This window comes from Guillardia theta (assembly GCF_000315625.1).
Source record: "Guillardia theta CCMP2712 unplaced genomic scaffold GUITHscaffold_41, whole genome shotgun sequence".
Classification (NCBI taxonomy): domain Eukaryota; class Cryptophyceae; order Pyrenomonadales; family Geminigeraceae; genus Guillardia; species Guillardia theta.
Window position 1 is genome coordinate 263,690 of NW_005434633.1, and position 22,341 is coordinate 286,030.

General features: G+C 50.9%; 9 protein-coding genes across 9 annotated transcripts; 4 read left to right on the top strand and 5 right to left on the bottom strand.

Annotated features, from left to right (window-relative positions):
- Positions 1 to 1,576: 1,576 nt before the first annotated feature.
- On the bottom strand, positions 1,577 to 6,428 carry GUITHDRAFT_95097 (hypothetical protein). The gene is made up of 20 exons (XM_005831230.1): positions 6,318 to 6,428; positions 6,135 to 6,181; positions 6,032 to 6,083; positions 5,814 to 5,981; positions 5,473 to 5,601; positions 5,346 to 5,428; positions 5,159 to 5,282; positions 4,759 to 4,820; positions 4,407 to 4,474; positions 4,271 to 4,352; positions 3,983 to 4,036; positions 3,722 to 3,776; positions 3,625 to 3,675; positions 3,321 to 3,442; positions 2,859 to 2,933; positions 2,496 to 2,553; positions 2,364 to 2,446; positions 2,099 to 2,153; positions 1,884 to 1,924; positions 1,577 to 1,701 (listed from the first exon to the last, which is right to left on the bottom strand). The coding sequence occupies exons 1-20, from the start codon at positions 6,336 to 6,338 to the stop codon at positions 1,593 to 1,595; spliced, it is 1,539 nt and encodes a 512-aa protein (XP_005831287.1). The 5' UTR covers positions 6,339 to 6,428; the 3' UTR covers positions 1,577 to 1,592.
- A 1,302-nt stretch (positions 6,429 to 7,730) lies between these two features.
- Positions 7,731 to 10,588, top strand: GUITHDRAFT_109763 (hypothetical protein; the record flags this gene model as incomplete). The annotated part of the gene is made up of 10 exons (XM_005831231.1): positions 7,731 to 8,363; positions 8,473 to 8,613; positions 8,843 to 8,923; positions 8,966 to 9,238; positions 9,282 to 9,398; positions 9,577 to 10,092; positions 10,137 to 10,185; positions 10,239 to 10,295; positions 10,344 to 10,435; positions 10,544 to 10,588. The coding sequence occupies 10 exons, from the start codon at positions 7,731 to 7,733 to the stop codon at positions 10,586 to 10,588; spliced, it is 2,004 nt and encodes a 667-aa protein (XP_005831288.1).
- A 269-nt stretch (positions 10,589 to 10,857) lies between these two features.
- Positions 10,858 to 12,501, bottom strand: GUITHDRAFT_109764 (hypothetical protein; the record flags this gene model as incomplete). The annotated part of the gene is made up of 4 exons (XM_005831232.1): positions 10,858 to 10,945; positions 11,132 to 11,307; positions 11,507 to 11,607; positions 11,763 to 12,501. 4 exons carry the CDS (start codon positions 12,499 to 12,501, stop codon positions 10,858 to 10,860), a joined length of 1,104 nt encoding a protein of 367 aa, XP_005831289.1.
- A 535-nt stretch (positions 12,502 to 13,036) lies between these two features.
- GUITHDRAFT_153023 (hypothetical protein) lies at positions 13,037 to 14,086 on the bottom strand. Its single transcript, XM_005831233.1, has 4 exons — positions 13,639 to 14,086; positions 13,473 to 13,589; positions 13,222 to 13,423; positions 13,037 to 13,167 (listed from the first exon to the last, which is right to left on the bottom strand). The coding sequence occupies exons 1-4, from the start codon at positions 13,994 to 13,996 to the stop codon at positions 13,107 to 13,109; spliced, it is 738 nt and encodes a 245-aa protein (XP_005831290.1). The 5' UTR covers positions 13,997 to 14,086; the 3' UTR covers positions 13,037 to 13,106.
- A 406-nt stretch (positions 14,087 to 14,492) lies between these two features.
- Positions 14,493 to 15,303, bottom strand: GUITHDRAFT_153024 (hypothetical protein; the record flags this gene model as incomplete). Its single annotated transcript, XM_005831234.1, has 1 exon — positions 14,493 to 15,303. A coding segment is annotated over exon 1 (572 nt), but the record flags the coding sequence as incomplete, so codon positions are not given.
- A 264-nt stretch (positions 15,304 to 15,567) lies between these two features.
- Positions 15,568 to 16,866, top strand: GUITHDRAFT_109766 (hypothetical protein; the record flags this gene model as incomplete). The annotated part of the gene is made up of 1 exon (XM_005831235.1): positions 15,568 to 16,866. The coding sequence occupies one exon, from the start codon at positions 15,568 to 15,570 to the stop codon at positions 16,864 to 16,866; it is 1,299 nt and encodes a 432-aa protein (XP_005831292.1).
- A 220-nt stretch (positions 16,867 to 17,086) lies between these two features.
- On the bottom strand, positions 17,087 to 18,477 carry GUITHDRAFT_139856 (hypothetical protein; the record flags this gene model as incomplete). The annotated part of the gene is made up of 7 exons (XM_005831236.1): positions 17,087 to 17,130; positions 17,172 to 17,236; positions 17,384 to 17,511; positions 17,565 to 17,729; positions 17,775 to 17,903; positions 17,960 to 18,288; positions 18,339 to 18,477. The coding sequence occupies 7 exons, from the start codon at positions 18,475 to 18,477 to the stop codon at positions 17,087 to 17,089; spliced, it is 999 nt and encodes a 332-aa protein (XP_005831293.1).
- A 1,010-nt stretch (positions 18,478 to 19,487) lies between these two features.
- Positions 19,488 to 19,844, top strand: GUITHDRAFT_109768 (hypothetical protein; the record flags this gene model as incomplete). Its single annotated transcript, XM_005831237.1, has 1 exon — positions 19,488 to 19,844. The coding sequence occupies one exon, from the start codon at positions 19,488 to 19,490 to the stop codon at positions 19,842 to 19,844; it is 357 nt and encodes a 118-aa protein (XP_005831294.1).
- An 816-nt stretch (positions 19,845 to 20,660) lies between these two features.
- On the top strand, positions 20,661 to 22,086 carry GUITHDRAFT_139858 (hypothetical protein; the record flags this gene model as incomplete). Its single annotated transcript, XM_005831238.1, has 5 exons — positions 20,661 to 20,798; positions 20,846 to 21,442; positions 21,590 to 21,718; positions 21,777 to 21,896; positions 21,958 to 22,086. The coding sequence occupies 5 exons, from the start codon at positions 20,661 to 20,663 to the stop codon at positions 22,084 to 22,086; spliced, it is 1,113 nt and encodes a 370-aa protein (XP_005831295.1).
- Between the last annotated feature and the right edge of the window lie 255 nt (positions 22,087 to 22,341).

Below are 22,341 nucleotides of genomic sequence, written 5' to 3' on the forward strand. Positions count from 1 at the left end.
CAGGACCGGCCCAGCCCTTCCTCGAGCGAATCGTCTCCCCCGCGATGTTCACCGGGCGCCCCTTCCTCGGGGGAGAGGAGCGAGTCCTGTCGGCGAATCAGCTGCGGGTGGTGCGGGCGGACAAGTCAGGTCCCTACCAGCGCCGCCTCTTCGCCTGCAGGTTCACTCAAGCTGTCCTCGCCTTCCTCCTCCAGAGGCTGCAGCAGACGGCAGGATGCAAGGTAGTCGCCGGGGAGCCGCTCTGTGCCGTGTGCCAGGAGGAGGCGAGCTTCTTCTGCTCCTCTTGCCGCGTCCTCCCCCTCTGCTCCGCCACCTGCGCGCAGGTCGGCATGGAGCGACATGCTCCCTACTGCGAGGCCCAGGGCTCCATGTGCGATCGGCAGGACGAGAACCTCGTCGAGTTTCGCTGCGTCGGGGTAGCAGACGGCATGACCGTCTGCCACGAGTACCTTCCGCTCACCCGCCTCGCTCGGGGAAAACCCCAGCAAGGGCCCACCTCGAAGCTGGGAAGCGCGTCGGGGCTGGCCATGAAGCCGAGGCCGCTGCCTCCCGCCTTCCTCGACGACGAGCCTCCAGACCGACAGGTCAGCAACCCTCCCTCCATGCGCAGATCCTTCGCGGCCTCCTCCAGCTACCCCCGGCCTGTCAGCGCGAGCGTCGAGAACATGGGAGGAGGCGTATGGGGGGGCTTGTCAACGTCCAAGACTCCACCTGACGGTCCAGCTGCCGGAGGCTTCCTGTTCGATCCTAGCGGTGAGGGGATCTTCACGCACAAGCCGAGCATCAAGCAGCTGCTGGAAGAGACGCCGCCCGTGCTTGATAGTGAGATACCCCCCCTCCCTCTTCCTATCTTCTCCTTCCTCCCTCCTTTTCCTCCCCCCTTTCTCCTTGCTCCTGACATGCTGCAGGCACCATGACGTTCGGAGACGCGGTTGCTCGTCCCCCCTCGACACACGCGCGGAACAGCGCGAAGCTGATGATGGGAGCAAGCGAGACGAACAGCGGCTCCTGGATGTGAAGGAGAGGAGGGAAAAGTCAGGAGGAAGCTCGAGAGGGAAGTAGAAGAGGGAGGAGGAGGAGGAAGGAGGAGGAGGGACGGAGGAAGGGAAGCGTTCTGAGGGAGGAGACAAGGGAGGGAGAGGAAGCGCAAGAGAAGCACAGGGGGTGAGGGAGGACAAGGAGGGCATGTAATCATGTGTAAAGTAAAAGAATGTCTGATAACCAGGAAGCATCTTTCTCCTCGAAATTTCTTCTTTCTCACCTTCCCTCCCCTTCTCCTTCCTCCTCTTCTACCTCTCCGTCTCCCATCTGTCATTCTCCTCTCCTTTCTTCTACTCCTCTTTCTCCCCCTCCTCCTCCCGATCCGCCTCCCACCCTTCTCTTCATCGTTCCCACCCTCTCCATCATCGCTTCAATGCATCTTTGAGAAAACAGATTTTCTTGTCTTCTTCTGATTTTTCCATCACATTCCCCGCCTATTCTCACTCTCATTCTGCTTCCCCCTCCCCCCACCACCCCAGCTCGAAGATCGCATTCAGAACATCTTCTCTACTCGTTGCACAGAAAAAAACTCAAACTCCTCTTGTCAAAGTTTATTGCTGATCAGCGTTCTTGATAAGTGGGACATATGTCGGGTTGTACATCTTGGAAGAAAGAATTTCCTCGAGGTGAGGGATGTCAGTGCTGTCGTAAGCTTTCGAGCTGTACGCGAATGTTAGTTTGTTGTCATGTCAACGAGGAAAAAAATGTGTTGAGATGAGATGAGATGAGATGAGATGAGATGAGATGAGATGAGATGAGATGAGATGAGATGAGATGAGATGAGATGAGATGATAATGCAAGAGCTGAGAGTAAATATTAAGATGAAGTTGGTTTTTCTCACAGTCCGCTCTCAATGCCTTTCTTGCCGACAGCCACGGCAACCTGAACGCAAAATCACGAAGCCGAAAACAATCAAGCAGGAGCGAGAATGAGAAGTCAAGATGGAGAAGGAAAAGCGTGGAAGGCAGGGGAGAGGAGGAAGACAGGAGGAGGAGGAAGACAGGAGGAGGAGGAAGAGCAGCTGCAGCAGCAGCAGCAGGAAGTAAGGCGACTGACGTTTAGAGAGACATGTCGGATGTCGTTAACATGGGGATAAACTCTTCCTGCTTTCCTGTAGCATACGAGAAGTAAATCACATACACCCAACGACCTCTAGTATCGATCCTCCTCTCCTCAGCTCTTCTCCCCTCCCCCTGCTCCCCCTGCTCCCCCTGCTCCCCCTGCTCCCCTGCTCCCCTGCCCAATACCTCCCTCAACTTCCTTCCACTCCCCTCCTCCCCTTCCACCTTCTGCCCTGCCCTGCCCTGCTCCTCCCCCTCACCTGTCGTCGTCCGTGAGGGACTTGGCGACGGCGACCGAGGCCTCATACAGCATGTCGTCTGTGATCTGCTTCAACTTCAACACCTGGGCTGCCACGTCACCAGGTTGTCTCATCGCAGCCAACAAGACGAACAGAAGCAGCTAGTCCGATGCCGGGAAAGATGAACATGTTGTTGCACTGAGACGGATACCTGGAGTCTGAGTCAGACCGCAGAGAAAGTTTGGCAGGGGAGTTTTGCAGGGAAGTTTGAGAGGGAAGTTGTGCAAGATTGTTTTGCTGGCAACTTTGGGAAGGTAGAGACGAAGTGATGATAAACATGTAGGACAGTACAAGTCGGAAATACAGTAAAACCAAGAAAGAAAGGAAAGATAGGAAAGAATTCAAGATAACAGTAAACATCAGAGGGAGGTGACGAAGATACAGTTCCTTGGAAATGGCATGTACCATGACAAACCTTGACAAGATGTTGAATAACGAAAACAGACAATCACTCACAGAATTCTTCCCGACGGCAAAGTTACAGGCGCGAAGGGTGAACCTGAAGCAAAGATGCATTCTCCCTCAGTCCACCTGTTTGCAAGTTTTGTCATCGTCACCGTCACAACCTCAGTGAATCGTGTTCTCAATCATCTACAACCCCTACAAACATCCACTGCCTCCATCATCACCTTCACCTCCTCCGCCCACCTCTACCTGCTCCACCACCTGCCCCTCCAAGTGCTGCTGCTGCTGCTGCTGCCCCTCCACCTCCACCTACTGCTGCTGCTGCTGCTGCTGCTGCTGCTGCCCCTCCACCTCAACCTGCTGCTGCTGCTGCTGCTGCTGCTGCTGCTGCTGCCCCTCCACCTACTGCTGCTGCTGCTGCTGCTGCTGCTGCTGCTGCTGCTGCTGCTGCTGCCCCTCCACCTCCACCTACTGCTGCTGCTGCTGCTGCTGCTGCTGCTGCTCCACCATCACCTGTAAGCGTCTTCCGCAGAGCATTCGGCGTTGGCGGTGGGGTTCGAGAGAGGGAAGATAAACGGCTGCGGGCAGTGAACTTTGACTTCTCTCACGATTTCTTCTGTGAACAATCCTCCCACCTTGAAGAGAGGGCAAGTCAGAAGAGAAGGAGAGAACATGGAGGTCAAATCAGAGGGACAAAGAGAGAAAACATTATTGTTCATCATCATCATCAGCAGGAGCAGGAGTAGCAGGGGAATGGGCAGGAGCAGGAAGAGGAGGAGGAGGAGGAGAAGCATCGCCGTCATTTCATTTTTCTCACAGCACTCAGTCCCATCAAGATCGTCGGTTTGAATTGCTTGACGACGTCCAGCTGTTTGACAATCAGCAACAGACGGAAGCCCGCGAACGTGTCATACCAGAGTCATCCCGAGAGCCATGTCGTCTCTTGCAAAGACAGATTGCTCTTTCGTGCTGGAGACTAATCATCAGAGTGGGAAACAAGAACAGAGAAAGACAGAGGACCAGGAGGGTAGTAATCAGGAAGAGGGCAGGGAGCAACAGGAGGTAGGAAAGCAGGGAGTAGCAGGAGGGCAGGGAAGAGAAGGAGGATAGGAAGCAGGGGGAGGATAGGGAGCGGGGGGGTCAGGTGGGAGGAATTTCAAGTTTTTTCTCGTTACAGTTTGCCAAGGCGATCGACAGTAAGGGGCCCGTCCTTATCGACCACAACAAACCTGAGCAGGTTTAGTGAGATAACATGACGTGAGCACATATGCAGGGTAGACAAACAGACAAGAAAATCATGAGAACCGTTGAGAAACCAGGTCAGGAGCATGTCACAATCAACGACAACGACAACGACAACGAAGGACAACAACGAAGACAATGACAACAAGAATTGCAACAAACATCGCAAAGGATCTTAACAAGAGCTTCTCAGCAAACTCGACGAGACTCTTCCCACTCACTTTGATACTGCCTCTCCGTAGGTAAGGCCCTGCTTCATGATGCCTTGCAGGATCGCTGTTGCCACTCCCGTCCCGGCACTCCCTGCCCCGAGGGTCAACGGCTCCAACGGATATGACAAGTTTGTTTTTGTTTCACCGGCTCCTGCGATGACGAATCTTTGATCTTTGAGAGACTCCGGAGTCAATCCGCGATTGATGAGGCCGCTGCTCATAGCATGAGAGGCAGACAGGCGACAGGGAAAGCAGAGCGAGAGGAAGGAGAGCGAGAGGAAGGGAGGAAGAGACCTTGACATCATGTGAGCACGAGGATACTTCAGAGGGAGGAGAATGAGGAGGAAGAGAACCGGTATCTCAGGCAAGCAGTGCAGTAGCAAGAGGAGCAGTTGCACAGGGAGGAGCAGGAGCAGGAGCAGGAGTAGCAGCAGCAGCATGAGGAGAAGAAGCAAGAGGAGGAAGAGATCTGCTCCTCCAGCACGAATTCTTCTCACCTGAACAAGCCTGCTAGAGTGACGGCGCCGGTACCTTGGATGTCATCGTTGAAGACACAGAGCTGCAGTTGTCCCAAGAAAACAAAATCAAACGAGATCGAGGAAATGTTTGTTGAGTGCAGCTGAACTCATCAAAATCTAAATCAATCTCCATCATCACTACCACCATCACGACCGACAACAAAACAACAACGACAATGACAATACATCTCAATCATCATCCCTGTTTGATCTCTTCCATCACCATGATTGTCATCATCATTCCCTACACCATCTCCATCATCCATCTCATCTCCTTCACTTACAGGCTGCCTGCCTCTCTTCTTACTTCCACACAAGTCCTCGCGGTAATATCTCAAGATATCCATGGCGACCTGCGAGGTCAAGTCAGATTCTGAACCGGAGCAGCAGACAAGAAGTCGATCACATCTGAACTGAAGTCTTCAAATTGCACAAATGCGTCGGGGAATCGATTTCTGATCGCATCGAGGAATTCATCCACAAGCTCGAAGTAAGCGTCTCCTCTGTGGTTGAAATTCAAATTTCGTGAGGAAGAGAAACACAAGTGATGGAAAGCCGCCACAGACCTGAGGCGCTTCTGCACAAGTCCGATGTAGAACGGATCTTTCAGCAGCTTCTCGTTGTTTGTTCCTGCATCCAGACAGACAGGCTGAACATGCAATCACCTCCTGACGCATCGAAGAGTATTGTCACCATCACACGATGCGGAGCGATTCCCCCAGCAGCACAGTACAAAGCAAGCTTGCCGATGGGGATTCCCATGCCGTAAGCGCCGAGATCGCCAAGACCAAGGATCCTCGAGCCGTCCGTGACGACGATCACCTGAAGAGTGAACGGTGAGCGGTAAGAGAGTGTAAGCTAACACATGTCAATTCGCCTTCCATCACAACATCGAAGATTTGCAAAAATGATTGCATAGCAGAGAGCAAACAGTGTAGAAGAGCAAGAAACAGGAAACAAAATACAGGAAACAAGAAACAAAAAACAAAGGAATGATACTACGGAAGGTTTCAGCAAGGGTCTAGCAGACGGACCTGAACGTCTCGCTGCGGCCAGTTTCCGATGCAAGAATGCATGTGTCCCTTGTCAAGGGCGCTGAGGTACATGCCACGAGGGCGGCGGAAACGATAGCCGAACTCCTGACACGCCTGTCCGACTGTAGGCGTGTAGACGATCGGGGCAAGGTACTCCATGTTCTCAACCTGGGACCTTGTCGGTGAAGGAAGGAACGACTGGAGGGTCGTGAACGTACCAGGAGCGCATAGAACAAGGTCTCGTTGTTGTCGCAAACTTCCGCCAGGTACCTGTGAAGAGGCTGGGGGTCAGGGTGCAGCAAAAGACTAGAGGGCGGGTACGAGTTTCTGTCGATGTCACTGGGTAGCCTTCGGAGGCGTTCTAGTACCTGCAGTCCACACGGAGAGGAGGGAGAAGAACAGGTCAAGAACATATCACAAGAACCACTCTCCAGCTATCACAACAAACTTCTCTCATCACCAACTTTCATCCCTTCCCCTTCATCCCCGCTCTCTAGATCTCACCTTCCTTTTTTGAACCGTCATCCCCAATCTCCTCGGTGGTAGCAGACCACGGAGTCCGAGCCTGTCTCGCTCGGGGTAGATGAAGGCGGTTCCCTTGTTGTACAGAGGATTCTGTCATCGTCATCTCTGCCATCAGCACTGGCGCTTTTCCCTCCCTCCATGTTCGTACCTGCAAGATCCCTGCTCCTGAGACCCGCACACGGACCGGGGGCAGCGTGGCTCCGCTCCATGGATGGATGGGAGACTTCTCGGACTCTTCATGCCCAGGTCCAGTGCCAGGTCCAGTGCCAGCGTCAGCCATGTGTCTGCTCCAGGCGAAGCATGGCTGTGCCGTATTCTTGCAAATCAGCAGGCCAGCCAGTCTCCGGGCAGTGAGCATCTGAATCAGGGAGAGTTACAGCAGAGAAGAATGGGGAGAGGAAGCTAGAGAGAGAGAGAGGATTGTAGGATGTGCTGATTGTGAAACCAACTCGCCGAATGCCGACACTTTACAAACCTCTGTTGTCCTACGTCCCTACATGGGTGGTTGAAAGAATCACAGCACACCACCCAGCTGACTACACCTCTTCCCGTATCTTCTTCCCTTCCCTTCCCCTCCCTTCTCCATCCCTGCCCTCTTCCTCTCCTCCTCCTCCTCCTCCTCCTCCTCCTCCTCAGTCTCAAGGAAGCGAACAAGGCGCTTGACGGCCTCGACTCCCCATTTTTGTATTTGCGTGGGGTCATTGCGTACAGGGGTGGTGTCTTTAACCCCCCTAATATCCCACAATTTGACGGTACTTAAGGGGTATATTCAAATGAGTACCGGTAGTCCTCTCTACACGGATCTCAGGGAAACACAATTCCTCATGACGTCCTTCAATTTGCTACTACCCTCACCCCCAAATTTGGCCACGAATACCCCCTCTTTTACAACCACCCCCGAGGGGGAGAAATGGGCACCTGCAGCACCGGGCATACTTGGTAAGACAAAAATGGAGTGCAGTAGACACGAGGGAGGGAGGATAGGGGAGGGGAGGGGAGCAGAGGGGAGCAGAGGAGAGGAGAGGAGAGAGGAGAGAGGAGAGAGGAGAGAGGAGAGAGGAGAGGAGAACAGGAGCAGGACGAATGTGCTGTGAGTTCAGATGAAGAACGTGAGACTGGAGCAGTGAGGGTTGATGAGCCAAGCTGGTCATGGGGAGGCGATGAGGCTGGATGAGTAGAGTAGTGAAACAGCAATAGAGTGACGTCGTGACGACGACCACAACCACCATGGTAGATAGCGAAATGTCGGAGCAAACTTGATATGCTAGAAGCGGATACTTGTACCTTCTCTGGCCATCCGAGCATTGATTTGTGGTGCTTCTTTATCAGATGACCGATGGGTGAAGAAGCAACTTGACAGGACCGAGACACCTTAGAGCAAGACGGTACAGGATGGGGGTGTGTGGTCTGTTGAGCTTCATCCAAATGATGAGCCCCTCGATCGGCAAGTCTATGACTTTCCAGAGGACGACAATGCAGGACTCGAGGACGAGCAACACTCTCCTCGTCGATGGCATCGCGTTCACGTATCACTTGTTCCACCAGGCAGATCACTCGCCATGGTGGTCGGGGGGAGACATGAGGAGGTTTCAGGTGACGATCGAGGAGTTTGTAACGAGGATGAGGGAGTTTGGCTTCGAACTGAGATTCGTCTTCGACGGGATGGTCGACCCTATGAAGTACGACACTGTCATGGACCGGTTCCGGCAGAACACTGAAAAGGTTGAGTCTTTCATGCGGTCAGCTCAGTGGAAGTCGGTGGGTGAGAGGGACAGGGGGAAGTTTGTGCTGCCGTTCGGCGTCATCGACTGCATGATGGATGTTCTCAAGGCTCGTGGGGTCTCGTGTCGAAGATCGCTGTATGAGGCGGACGGGGAGCTGGCGGAAGAGTGTCTGCGAACAAGCGCGTTCGGGGTCCTCTCGAACGATTCCGACTTCCTGTGTATGAGAGTTCCTTTCGTGCCGCTGAACGAGATGATGATGGATGAAAATACGTTCCAATGTGTCATCTATGATCCTGTCCAGGTAATGTGCTGCTGATGAGAATGATGGACATCGAGTCAGCTCCTGAATCTTTTGTTTGTTGTCGTGCTCTCATGATGTTTGTTTTGTTTTTCTGATTGAATCTTTACAGGTGTCAAACTGTGTCGGAATCGCTCAAGAGTGTCTTCCTATGCTTGCTTGCATGTGCGGAAATGATTTCATCAAACGGGAAGATTTGTTCAGTTTCCATGAGAGTTTGGTCCCACTCTCTCGTTCCAATCGCAACTGGATGGTGAGTTTGGAGCTCACAATGAAGTTGTTATTATAGGATGAAAGCCCCAACTGCATGAATTACTTTTTGAGCTCTCTTTGCTTGTCTCTTTCTTCAGCCCATACACGAACGGCAATCTTTGTCGTGTCGTTGCTTTTGCACAGCAACGAGTGATTTCATTGTGTATCTCTGTTTGCCTGCATGGGAATGTCTTCCATGACATGCAATGACCCACTGACTTTCACGTCAGATCATCAGAGAGGTTGCAAACGTCCTCAGGTCCATCAACACATGGGACATCAAGGGCGACCCGAGTCCGCAAGACGACATGGTGAGACTGCCTCGTTGGTCTGACTGGCTGACCTGACTGCAGAATCTGGTGAGAAGGATGTTCAACGTGCTGGAGGAAGGAGAAGCGGGGCAGAAACTCCAGCTGGTCCAGTCAGTCCGTAGGAAGTACCTGGTTCAAGCAGCGCCAAAGCCTCCCTCGCAAGCAGACCCTGGAGCTGCGGATGAGTGCTTCAGTTACCTGCAAACCAACTTCGCGCAGTCTTGTCTCCATCAGGACATCTTACAGATCTTCTCACATCAACAACTCTGGTGCAGATTGTCAATTGAGCATAATCCCCCCAACCTCCTCCACATGGTTCGAACCTGCTGACCTCCACCCCGGCATGACTTTGTGCCAGGGAGCGCACCAGAGGTCTTCTCGGGTGAGGAAGCGACTTGTTTCGTTTGTGCTGGGCAAAGTGAAAGGAGAAGAAATGATGGACGATGGAGAATCGTTTGTGTTAGAGCACTGGCAGGTATCCTCCTCCTCCTCCTCCTACAACCCCCCCCCTCCCCCGCCCTCCAGCCGGGTGCGGGGCTGAGGGCTGAGGGCCCCTTCCTCCTTCCTCCTTCCTCCTTCCTCCTCCTCCTCCTCCTCCTCCTCCTCTCGTTCCTCTCCCTCCACCTCTCGACATCTGATTGTTCTTGACTCAGTGGGGGTCCGAATATAGAAGGTCAAGACTCAAGCTCGCCGATCTTCCCTACGTCAAGACGAGCATGCGACAGAGTTTGCGGCTGTCAGATCAGCAGAGGCAAGAACTCTTCCTTGAACTGGTGGAGATTCCATCTGCGATCAGAGAAGATTTCATCAAGGGAGTTGGCACACATCAACATTCACCATCCCCAGCTCTCGGGCAGCAAGACTTTCTGCTTCTCGCTGCCCTCTACGTGTTCTTCAGATCGGACAGGTCGAAGATGCCGCAGATGAAGTTTCGTCTCTTTTCTGCTTTGATAGCGACTTGCTGCTTGCTGGAAGAGCACTTCAAAGAGTTGGAGAACTTGAGATCTCAACGTCCAGATGACGAGGGAGACGTTGCTTTCAACGTCATGCTCACAAACTTGTCTCAATCCTTTCTTGTCCACTTGTCAATGATCAATGCGGTCAATGACGCCCTCCAACGGCCTTTCCCCTATCAGCATCTCTGCCTTATCAGCCCTTGGATCTTGCAGGTGCAAGTGAACGAGGCAGCGAAAGAGACTCAACCCCGTTGCAGGCTCTCATGAGCGATGGAAAAGATATCTTGTCAGGCATGAAATCTTTCGGTGAGTTTGTGACTTGATGTTGCAATCAACATCTTTTCTCTGATGTCTCCCAGGACTTGCAGAACAGCATGTCGAAGGGTGGTTCCAGCGCTTTCAGACCATTTCGTCTGGTAGCTGGACCCCCTTTTGTGTTATCGCTGATTGTCTTGTTGGTTCAGTCTTGAATGTGGAGAAATTGTGCCGGGAGGAAGAAACAAGTAAGACGACTGCAAGAGCTAAACAAGACAAGCCAAAGAGAGCAAAGAATGATGTAAGTTTTCAAGTGTTACATACACCATTGAGTGTAGTTTTCATCCTGCGAGATGTTCTTGAAGACTTGTCATTCTGATTTTGAATTTTTCTCTTGTCCTATCTGCAGCATCCAAACACAACACAGAAGCCTTCGACTGGCAGCTTGACGTGAGTGACCATGAATCAAGTCGTCAAGGTGTCACGAATTTGACAATCACCCTCAGAGCGCGAAACATCTTCAATATGCTGACGGAAATGGAAGGATGACGACAAATTCTGCCACATCACACCACATCGCAAACTTGTACCATCATACAATATCGCAATTCTTTTCTTGGTATTCATTGTAAACAAACAAAGTATCTTGAAACCATGACAACAGGTTTTAAGTAATGAAATCATTTCTTCGACAAGTTGATATGTTGCAATCCTGTTTTCCTTTCACAATATTCCGTTCATCGAACTTCGGCTAGAAAACAAGCTGGCAAACTCATCTGAGTTTTGCATGTTTGCCTCCAAGAGCTTTTGCCTGCAGGAAGAGAACAAGTCACCCCCCAGAACTTGACAACCACATCTCGACACAACAAATCTTGAAACAACACACATACAGCACAGACACTCCTTCGGCAGGAGATCAAGGGATGAGAGTTCTTATCAGCCAGCCGTCTACATTCAACACCAAGGGACGATCCTATTCATGACAACTCTGACTTACCTCAGCGAGTATCCGTTGCGATATTGCGAGGAGCTCAGCTGAGAGTTGAGATCTCGGGGGTCCGTGGAAGGGAACGCCAGCTGCTCTTCAGCTGGATCGGTTGGAACATGCTGCGTCCCCACGAACTGGGAGGTTTTCAGGCTCATGCCAGCTTGCAACAACATATCCCTCAGCTCCTGCGTATCGAGAATGAGGCGAGGGAAAGAGAAGGAGAGAGGGAGGAAGAGAGGAACATAAGCAATGAAGGACTTGTTTTCCCACCTCGCTGACCATCCTCTTTCTCAGCTCGTTGAGGTGGTCTTTAGATTCCGCTTTGAAGATGACGGTCACCTCTAACGAGGTAGACAGCAGCCGTCGGCCCATCCTCTCCCTCACATCTGTTGCCTGCACGTCCTCTATGGGAAGGTCAAGGGCAGCTGCGACTGCCTCCTCCAGCATAGACTTCTTTGTCTTGGACCACTCAGCAGCATTGGCGTCTGAAGGAGCAGAATGATTAGGGGTGGAGGAGGGAGAGAGCAGAGAGATAAAGGTTGATGGAAAGAGAGAGCGAGTTCAATGTGAGGCGAGGGCAGGAAGCATGGAAAATGAAGCAAGAAGCAAGAGCGGGAAGCGGGAGGGATGGTTGATATACCGGAGATGGTGATGGTAGAAGAGTACCAAAGGGGCCCCTTGTCGCTCTTCTTGGACGGGCTTGGCATGTTGGTGATGTCCGCAAGGGAACGAGGGTGGGGCCGAGCATTTCTCGACTTGTGGGATCTGGATATGTTCTGACCGTTGGAGGTGTAGAGACTCATGCTCTGATCCAGCCGCGAGTCTGCGGACGAGGATGTGCCGACGAAGGCTGGGACGTCGAAGGCAAAAGTGCTCCTCCTGTCGCCGTCAAGGGATGAGACGGGCAGGTCAACAGAGCTGCTGCTCCTTCTCAACGAAGCTGAAGCGTCTTCAAACATGGAATGACGGGAATTCCGCTGATCTGGCTCGTTGCCGTCTGCCTCAGGAAGTCTGATGCTGAAACGATATGATGATGATGTAGGGGAGATGGAGGAGGAGGAAACTCGCCCTACCCTTTGCGATTGTTGACCAGAAAAATTGATCGTGGCTGGTGTTTCCGTAGGTCTCAGTCCTACGAACTTACTGATTTTCTGTGAAGTTTCCTCCTCACCCATGAACTTCCGATGCGTCATGGTCTGAGGATGGTGTACCTGCCTTTTCTTCATCCTGTCCCACCAGTCGGGATCATTTGGATGCTCAGCTTTACGTTTCTTGGGCATATTGACTTCCATCCATTGATGGTAATTTCTTGCTTGCAGGCAGTTGAGGTGGTTGACACCTTCCTCAACTATGTTACTCCTGCTATTCTCATTACCCATGCCTTCTGAACTTGTCTGTTGATTTCCTTGTATCAAAATGTGATAGTGGTACGAAAACCGCCTTGCTTAGCAAGCACTTGACTCCTCCTCCACCACCTCCACCACCTCCTCCACCTCCTTCCTCGATGCCTTCTCTTATATCCTGCTCCTCTCTCACTGTCACTCTCCTCGCTTGTCCTGCTCCTTCTCGCTCCTCCTCTTGCGATCGCGCTCGTTTTCCTGTTCCCTTGCCCCTCGCAACCGTTTCCACGCCTGTTTGAAAAAATGTTGGGTACCCCTACCCCCATTTTTTAGCTAAAACAATTTTTTCGGGCAGTGGTGGGTCTGAATACAGCCACTTGGGGAGGTTTGTACCAGTCGTGCGGCACGACGTTGTCAGGGTTCCACTAGCGAAAGAAGAGGTCGGGGATGACGATGTCCATATGCGCACTCCATATGCGCACATGACTTGATTGCTATCTCTTTGTCATCAAGATTTCATAGTGTCTGAATGACAGTGTCTGAATGACAGACGGAGAATGGAAAGACATCAGATGATGATTGACAGCGAGATTTATTGAATGTGCGCACATGTATCCGAAGCATCAAGATCCATCTTGACGTTATCAACTTGATCGTGTCTGCAACGATGATATCAAACTTTCAATCTCTTCCATCAACCGCTTTCTGCATTCAAGGAAACTAGTCAGCGGACGGAAGAACAAAGGCGAGTCGCTGAACCTGTCCATTGACATCTCCCCGTGGGCGCTGGCATTGAGAGTCGAGGATATGTTCATATTGGCGCCTCGCTTCTCTCCGCCCATGTACAGCATGCTAGATGGCTCGTCTCTTGACCTCGGAGGAAACTCTTGGAACGGAGATGATAACCCTGCATGATACCCGCCGCCTTGAGCTGGTGCTTGCTCGAAGCGACGAGGCGAGTCTGAGAAACAGAGTGAGTGAGACTGAGCAGATTTCCCTTCCTCCCTCACCCTCCTTCTTCTGCCAAGCACTCGGCTGCATCCTGGATTCCATTCCTCCCTCAAGATCGGAAGTCCCACGTGGTGCCTCCGTGGCAGTAGAGAAGTTCTCTCGGAGAGGAGGAATACCTGCGGGGGGGTGATTGAGAAGATGAGATAAGAAAGAACTCCTTCCTACCAGGTCCCTTGAGGTTCGAGACATAGAGATCTGCAGACAATCTCGCATTCATCTCCATCAGAGACGAGACCTGCCGTTCTTTGATGTGCAAAGCCGCCTCAAGCTTCGTCCTCAAATCTTTCTCATTCTCACACGCGCTCAGCAACCTTGTGCTCTCCTCGCACAGTTTTTGAAACTGCATTGAAGACAAAGAGTTCTGTTCCTCCAACTTGCGATATTCTTCCTCCAGGCTCTGCTTGGAGGACAACAGCTCGGCTTCCCTCTGATTGAAAGATGCCTCCATGTCAACAACCTTCCTTTGAATGTCCTCCATGCGCTTGTATGCATCATCTTTCTGGTCGTTGAGATCTTGATTCATCTTTTCCTTCTGCTTCAAATTTTCTGCGAGCTCAACGATCTTCGCCTCTGCATCTTGCAACTTTTGATGGTAATCTGATGCCTCCTGCTTCAATTTAAGAAACGCTTGCTCGTTTGCTGCAAGATGGGAACTGTTCGATACTTTTTCCTGCTCATGCTCTTCTATCAGGGCATTCAATCTGGATTTAAATCTTTCGATCTCCTTTTCAAGATCGCTATTCAGGTTCTGTAAAGATTTCGAGTGCTCTCTTTCTCTCTCGAGAGCTTCATCAAGTCTGTTTATCTTGTTTTGGAGCCTCAATTCCTTCTCAGCAAAGTCTTCAACCTCGTCTTTGTACCTCTGGATGAGTTGATACTTGTTTCGTAGGCTCTCTAGACTTTCCTCGAGCTGGGAAACTTTGACTTGAAGACAGTTCTTTGCATGCTCAGCGTTCGCCAGGCTTCGCATGTATTCGTAATTCTTCTCCGTGGCTTCAGACAGGGCACTCTGTGCCGTTGATTTCTCAGCTTTTTCTCGTTCGAGGGAATGCATGAGCTCTTCTCGATCAGCCGTTAGGGCTTGCAAGCGATCCATCTGCCCACGAACTTGCTGCTCAGCAATCATCTTCGCCTGCGATTCCTCCTCGATCTGACGCAGGGCTTGTACCAGCCTCTCGCGGCATCCCTCCTCCACACTCAATCGCTGCACATTTCTCTCAGCCTCAATGAGCCTGTCCTGCAGCTCTCGTGTCTTGCTCTCCTGATACAGGTTGCGCTGTTGTAGCTCTTCGACTTGCAATCGAAGCGCCCTGTTGTCTTTGTCGTACCTCTCAATCGCGTTCTGAGTGTTGTCACTAACTTCATCGTATCTCTTGCGCTCCCGTTGAAGGATGGCACTATCATACGCGAGTTTCGACACCTCGTTTTCGATTGACTGCATACACTTCTTTTTCATTTCGATCGAACGTGTTGTGATCATGTTTTCCATCAGAGATCGAATGAGCTCAACCGAGGTTTCTTGCCATTCTTGGCCAGGCGGTTTGCGGGCGACAGGCCTTGCTGACGCTAATCTCTTCGAATTTTGCAACGTGCTCATTGTATTCATCATGACGATTCACCGAGAAGGAGGAGACAACCAGGAAATCTAAGAAAAACAAATGCCTTGATCTCAGAACTCCCCTTGCATCTTTCTGTAGCCCTTCAGCTCCTGGTCTGCGGCTGCACTTGTTCCCGGTCACTCTCTCTTCTCACTTGCTGGCTGTCTCGCTCGCTCTCGCTCTCCTCCTCTCACACCTTCCTCTCCCTCCTGCCGGTCCTCGCCAAAACCATCGCAGGTTTCAAACGGTCAATGCTACCCCTCATCTCCGCGCAGTCCCGCGCGGAGTCAAGTGGGGGGATGAGGGTACACGGCTTGAGCGGCGGCAATGCAGGGAAGAAGGGAATCCTTGAAGGGCGAGATGGTGGCGGTGGATGAGAAGAAAGGAGGGGCCGTAGAGTATTGAAGGTAGGGACAGTAAGGATAGAAGCCTGGAGGCCAGGGAAACTTGCAGTAAGAGCGGAGGATTAGATTTGAGTCGTTGCAAGAAGGGAATCATGAAGATGTTACTAAGGTGCAAGGTGAAAAAGGCGTTGACGATTATCGAGATCGTTCTCATCTTTCTTCTCGCTTCTGCTCTTGCAAACATTGATGATTCGGAACCTGACGTCGAGCATAACCTGATACGGTCTAAAAGAGAGAAGCTCTCCCCACAAGACGGAGGTCACTCGTTCATGCACGAGTACCTGAAGGAGACGTTCCAGTTCGAGATTGAGCCGGATCCCCCCATGAAAAGCAAGGAATGGTTTGAGGGATTGGAGGCAGCCTGGGAGAAATTGAACGAGGAATGGGAGCAAAAGCAGTTGCGACAACAGGAAACAGATTCGGCAGGTCCAGATGACCACGTAGAAGGCAGCTTCTTGGATAATCCTGTGAACGAGATCCAGAACCCGGCAGAAAAGTTTTCGACTGGAGGTGCTGATCCATACATGAATATTGGAAGGCTGTCTCATCTCGCCAGGTTAAGGGGAGATAAAAATGCTTCCTTCTGCTATCAAGGACTCCCAGATGCTCCTGCGAAATTCGACTTCGAGGGTAGAGGCAACTGGAGCGAAGAGAGAGACAAGAGGAGTGGGTGGACTCTCCTCGGTCAGGAATATTGGGGTGAGAACTTTGAGCTCGAAGGCACTATGAATGCAAACACAGATCCGTGGTTCTGTGCGGAACAAGCCGACAACTCAGTGGGTCAAATCTACCAAGGAGAGTGGGTCGATAAGACTGTTGAAGAGCGTGTACAGATGCAGCTCAAAAAAATGGAAGAAATGTACAAAAGAGATGAAGGAAACAAGACGGAAGTCAACTACACAGGCTATCAAGATAGTCTGGATCCGGAATGGGACAAGTTTATTTATGAGCACATCGACAGGCCATTGTACATGACAGATCCCGTTCGATTGAGCTCAGTGTTCGAATCGGGGAACACGTGGGCTTTGAATGACAGCTATGTTGGAGATGCTGAATGGGACCCTGTCTTGCCAGAACGAGTCTGGACAATGAATTCCAAACACACACTCTCTCTAAACACATTTCGAAGTGCATCAGCTATCCAGGAGGAATTCTACGAAGATGCCGGTTGGCTGGAACCAAATGAGGATAGGCATCTTGATGTCAAGAGCTCTCCAGAAGATGACGACGGTGGTGATGGCGACCTGCCCTACGGCTTCATTCGTGTGCCACTGCCATACAGACCACCCGTGGCCGGTGACATGGGATTTGGACGATTGGGAAGGTGTATACGAGGACTATGCCCTCGTGCTCCCTATGTCAGAGTCTCAAAGCTGCGCTTGAATGCGTGACGTCAACGATCTCCAATCAGCCAATGCTCTCATGGCATGTTTAAAAATCGTTTGCTTCGGCCAAGGTTAATTGTCTAAAACAGCACTTCAAAATGGTTGTAATGAATATTCCAATCTTTGTAGATGTGTTCTTGTGCGGTGATATTATGTTGCGCTTCCTATCTGTCCTATCTTCAAAATGATTCCAAGAACTTGACCTATTCTTCGATAACTTCCCAGATCAGCCCTTTCTGCTCTTCTTTAGCCTTACTTCTCCATCACTCCCTGTACCGACATCAATTGTTACCACGTTGAGTGCAAATCACCGGCAGGACTGTCATTGAAACGCTTCCCCTTGCCCTTGGATGCAGGCACCGAATTCTTCGTGTACCTGTTTGCCGTGTCACCACCAAAGGCGGGGGTTGTTCGGGAAATGGACACCAATGAAAGAGTCTTGACACATCTTCAAGAAGAAGTTTGAACGCCTTGTCTAATCTGTTCCAAAGTCAAATTAACGTAAGTTGCGGCACTGGCCCACCTGTGGGAAGCTGTCGGAAGGTCGAAACCGATACCTTTCAGGGTTTCGGAGTATTTCTGGTTGACTTGGGTCTTTGGAAGTATCATGTTGCTCCTTAACAAGACACCCCCTGGCGGAGGAGAGACAATCTTGAGATCGAAAAAAGTCAGACAGAGCAGACAGAATTCTCCTTTGGTCATACTTGCTCGAAAGTGTCAGATACAATCTTCCCCTTTTGTGATTGCTTCTTCTTTCGCATCATGTTCTCGATCTTTCTGGCTTTGTCCAGAGTCTCTTGTTCTAGCTTTTCTTCATTGGCACTCCTTGATAGTGACTCTTCAAAAAGTTTCTTACGTTGTTCCTCGTGCTGAACAGAACAGGTCAGCGACAACTCATAATAAATCCAGATTACATGGCGATTGTATGGCTTTGTTATCAACACGTTTTCCTCCCCTTCAGAGACAGCTATGTTCCTTGCCTCAGTCAACTTCCTTTGAATGAAATAGAATCTGTCTTTGAGAATCTCAATAGTGATGTCCCCCTGCAGAAATTTCAGAGGAACGACAACTTGACTTGGCAATCAAACTGATTCCTCACCTCCCATCTGTCTTGAACCAAGATGAAATTCAAGTGAAACCTTTCCGCCAACTTCATCAATTCGTCGCTTTGCTGCCTTGTCCAGTCGTCAACATGTAATAATGTTTCATACTCTTCATCGCTGTACAGGAGGAGTTGCACTTTCTTATTGAACTTTGCAAACGGGTATTCATCCCATTTCACCCCTTTTTTCTGCCAATGCTTTAGCTCCAGCCCATCGGTTCGTGCTGAATTCGTGAAACTCTGGAACTCCCATTGAACTTTCTTCAGTATCGCACTTCTCTTCTTGCCGAACGACGGGACTGGGTGGCTAGGAACTTGGTGGGGAACTGCGCAAAAGAGTCACTGAGAGCAACATGAAGTACGAGTTAGGATTCACCAGGACTGACCCCCGTGAGTTGGTAGACTTCTCGACTCAATCCTTTCAGTGCCTTCACGCCATCGTCCTTAGCAGGCGGTCGAGTTCTAGGCTTGAATTCCGAACGAGGGGCAGCGCCCAGAATGTCCACAGCGTCCATCCCTTATCCTGATGGAAAGGTCATTGAAGAGTCGGGAGAAAAGCATTCTAAGGGCATCATTCCAAGGATTGTTCACCTTGCTGACGATGATTCATGGCATACTGTGTTGGTAATCCACACCTCAATGTCGAAATTGCTGCAAGAAGCGACATCAGCGATCTGCATCTGACAAGAATCTTGCCATGAAGCTTTGCTACCATGAATCTATCTAAACATGCACATTTCTTGGCAGCATCTGACCAACCGACCATTCTCGTGCATCTGTTCATGATGGCACTTCCACGACCTGCCTCCACTCCTCCCTCCCGGCTCCCTCCCGTCTCCTCTACGATTAACCTCACTCAATGGGAATACTACCCTCCATTTCATCACCCCCACCCCTGTCAGAGCCGTTATTTGTCCCAGCAGTCATAGGAATTGATTGACAAAATTAGCACCCCTACCCACATGTTTGAGTCGCAGAGAAGTATCATCAATATCAAAACGGGCGGCAATCAGCTCCGCCGGACACGACCCTAGTCCGCCCCGGGCGGGCCGCTGAGAATCTTGTGCTCCGACGGTTATGAGCCTCGTTTACTGATGGAGCGTATGCCACTGCGTATGCCAGCCGTGCCAGTAGCGCCCGGCCGAGTTAACAAAAACTCTCCTGTAAACCAAGACGACTTACGTGGCAGGGCGGCGGCATGTAGCGTGTCTGGATGCTGGGGTTTCACATCCTAGCACTGATACAGCCTATCTCTCATGTGCTCCTCAATTCTGGTTTCGTCTGCATTAAACTCGGTCTTGAGCAAAAACTGTCTTGTTACAACTAAGGTCGATGTGATATTGTTGGTTTCTTGCCTCTCAGCATGATCCTATTGAAAAACAAGCCTTTCCCACTGGCAGCCAGATTGGTCGGTGGGATATCTGCTTACTGTGGACTCCGGACATGTTGCCGGGAACACACTTGGAGTCAAAAAACTGGTCCCAAAATAGAAACCTCGTTTCCCGCCAAAATCTTGCACCCAGCCATGACAGGCTTGCACCCAGCCAACGCTCAGCAGCATGAACTACCGCATCTGCAAGAGGCTACCAGAACAGCCTTGTACAACCCACACCCTGGATCTGCGGCTTCTGCAAGCCGTGACAATTACGACGGCAAGCACTTCCCGGTCCTCTTCTCCCCTCCATCCTCTGTCCCAGACGTCTGCCCCGTCTGCCTCGAGAAAAACAGCCCCGCATACCTCAGATACCCCTGTGGGCACCACGTGTGCCACTCCTGCTTCTCGCCCAAGGACAACTCAACAATCAAACCCCTCGACCTCTTCACCTTCGACCAGGACTACTTCCGTGTGTGGCCTCTCACAAGCAGAGACACAACACTGTGACACTTCCTGCCAACCCGGCGGCCGGCGAATCGGATCGTTTCGAGAGTGTGACATGGGCCAAGGACAGGCCAGAACGCCATAGGTGTTTCATAGCACTCCAATTAACTTTCCTATTCAACTCCCTATTCAACCACCCCTATTAATCCCAAAAACCTTCCTATTAAACTCCCTAGTAAACCCCCTATCAAACCAAAAACTTCCTATTAACCCTCCAATTAACTTTCCTATTCAACTCCCTATTCAACCACCCCTATTAATCCCAAAAACCTTCCTGTTAAAAACTCCCTAGTAAACCCCCTATCAAACCAAAAACTTCCTATTAACCCTCCAATTAACTTTCCTATTCAACTCCCTATTCAACCACCCCTATTAAAATCCCAAAAACCTTCCTGTTAAAAACTCCCTAGTAAACCCCCTATCAAACCAAAAACTTCCTATTAACCCTCCAATTAACTTTCCTATTCAACTCCCTATTCAACCACCCCTATTAATCCCAAAAACCTTCCTGTTAAAAACTCCCTAGTAAACCCCCTATCAAACCAAAAACTTCCTATTAACCCTCCAATTAACTTTCCTGAGAAACCCCCGGCCGGCCCACCTGTACCCCCTCCCTACTCTTTTTGCCAAGTTTTGACGCCTCGGTCTCCTCTCTCAGAGTGAGGTGAGGACTGAAGCATCCCGACTCTCTCTCTAATCTACCTACTGAGACTATAACTTCTATCTCACTTTGTTGTTGCTCGTCTCTTGCTCTATTGCTCTCAATCTTCGCATCGCTTGACCGACACTGGTGTTTCTCACACTATAACAGACAAGAAAATGAGTTCACAAAAGCTTTCTGGAGACATCGTGTACGACACAAAACAAAAACCAGACACAAAACAAAAACCAGTCATTCCAAGAAGATCGAACAAGGAACCGAAGCACAACACCTTCGCGTCATGTTTCAAGCCTGAAGTACTTACATGTGGAGGGTGCACTCACACGTTGTAATTACTTGGCAGGACATACAAGTAGCACTCCTCGTTCCCCCAAATGAAGTCTTCGCCGAAAGTGGAGCTATCAATAGGGCGTTTGTGGAGAGCATTGCCGGGAAGAATGGTTCCAAGGTGAAAATAACGAACAAGTTTCCGGAAGATCATCCAGCGGAGAGAGTGGAGCGAGTGATGTCCACTCAAGAGACAACACAGGGTGTCTTCGAGAAACTCTCAGTGCATGATCATGCTTTCCTCAAGCAGATCATCTCTCCCAACGAGACGTTCCTTGCAGAGTTGAAAACTGTTGGCTTCTTAGGCTTTCCCAACACGAACGAAGAGCTTGCTGGCAAAGGAAATGTCGTCCTGACAGACAAGAACTTGTACTTCTACTGGCACCAAGCCAGGTTTGAGGCGTCTGCCAACGAAAGCATTCAAGGGACCACCTGCTGCTGCTTCCCACCAGGATGGTGCGGTTGCCTCGAATGGTGCAGATTTGCTTCGGGAAGCTACTCGCATGTGGGAGTGAGGGAGGCTGAGGACAAGATCACTTCCATCCCCATCAGCTACCTCACTCCGGGGGGAGTCAAGTGTGAGCGCTCAGATCGCCTCAAGGTGTCGAGAAAGGTAGAGTTCGGATGGGGACCAAAATGCTGCTTAGAATGCTGCACCTGCTGCATCTGCTGCACCTGCTGCACCTGCTGTGACTGCTGTGACTGCTGTGACTGGTGCTTCTATCACGGGAGGATGATCTTCAATTTCAGCAGCGAGCAGCTGACTGGGGCAACCATAGAGGCGAGGATCATCAAGAACATCGACAATGGCTTAGCCCACGGCGAAAGGGTTTGCGACAGCCGACTTCGCGTCATAAGCGTAAGATATATGGACCTTGCCAGCAACAAGGTGAAGGCTTGCGGACAACTTGTAATGAACAGATGGTGTGACTGAGAGGGTGAACCAGGTGAAGGAAGTGAGCTGCATCGTTGATAAAGAAAATGTTTCCCTCGAGGATGTCTACAAGTTTACCGTCGCCGTCAATTCCCATTGCAAGGCCCAAGATTACCTCGATATCTTTCGTCAGGTGAAACCTTGTGGGTTTAGGATGGTTTCAAGCTGATGATCTGGTATCGGTGGGGCAACAGACAAACACGATGACCTTCTCGGACTCAGGGAGACTGCAAGGACTGCGTGACAACATCATGGAGAAGCGCATGATGGCCAACCCTGTGACTGCTTCGTTGAAGTTCTTCTCCAACATTTTGAGGACCTAAGTTCGCGCAACTTGAAACCAAGCATCTGGGTAGTGACAGACAGGCTAGCAGAGAGATGCTGCCGCTTCTCTGGACATTGCCGATCGACGACTGACACTCTAGGCTGAGTGTAGCAGCTCTCAGGCTCGCAGGGGCCTGTGCCAGTAGTGCATGTTTCAAGGGCGCATGATCATTAAAGTTTAAAAAGGTCACAGCGCTTGCTTGCCATGTTCGCGCCAGTACTAGCCTCGGCCATTCGCTGTGCAAGTTGAGTGC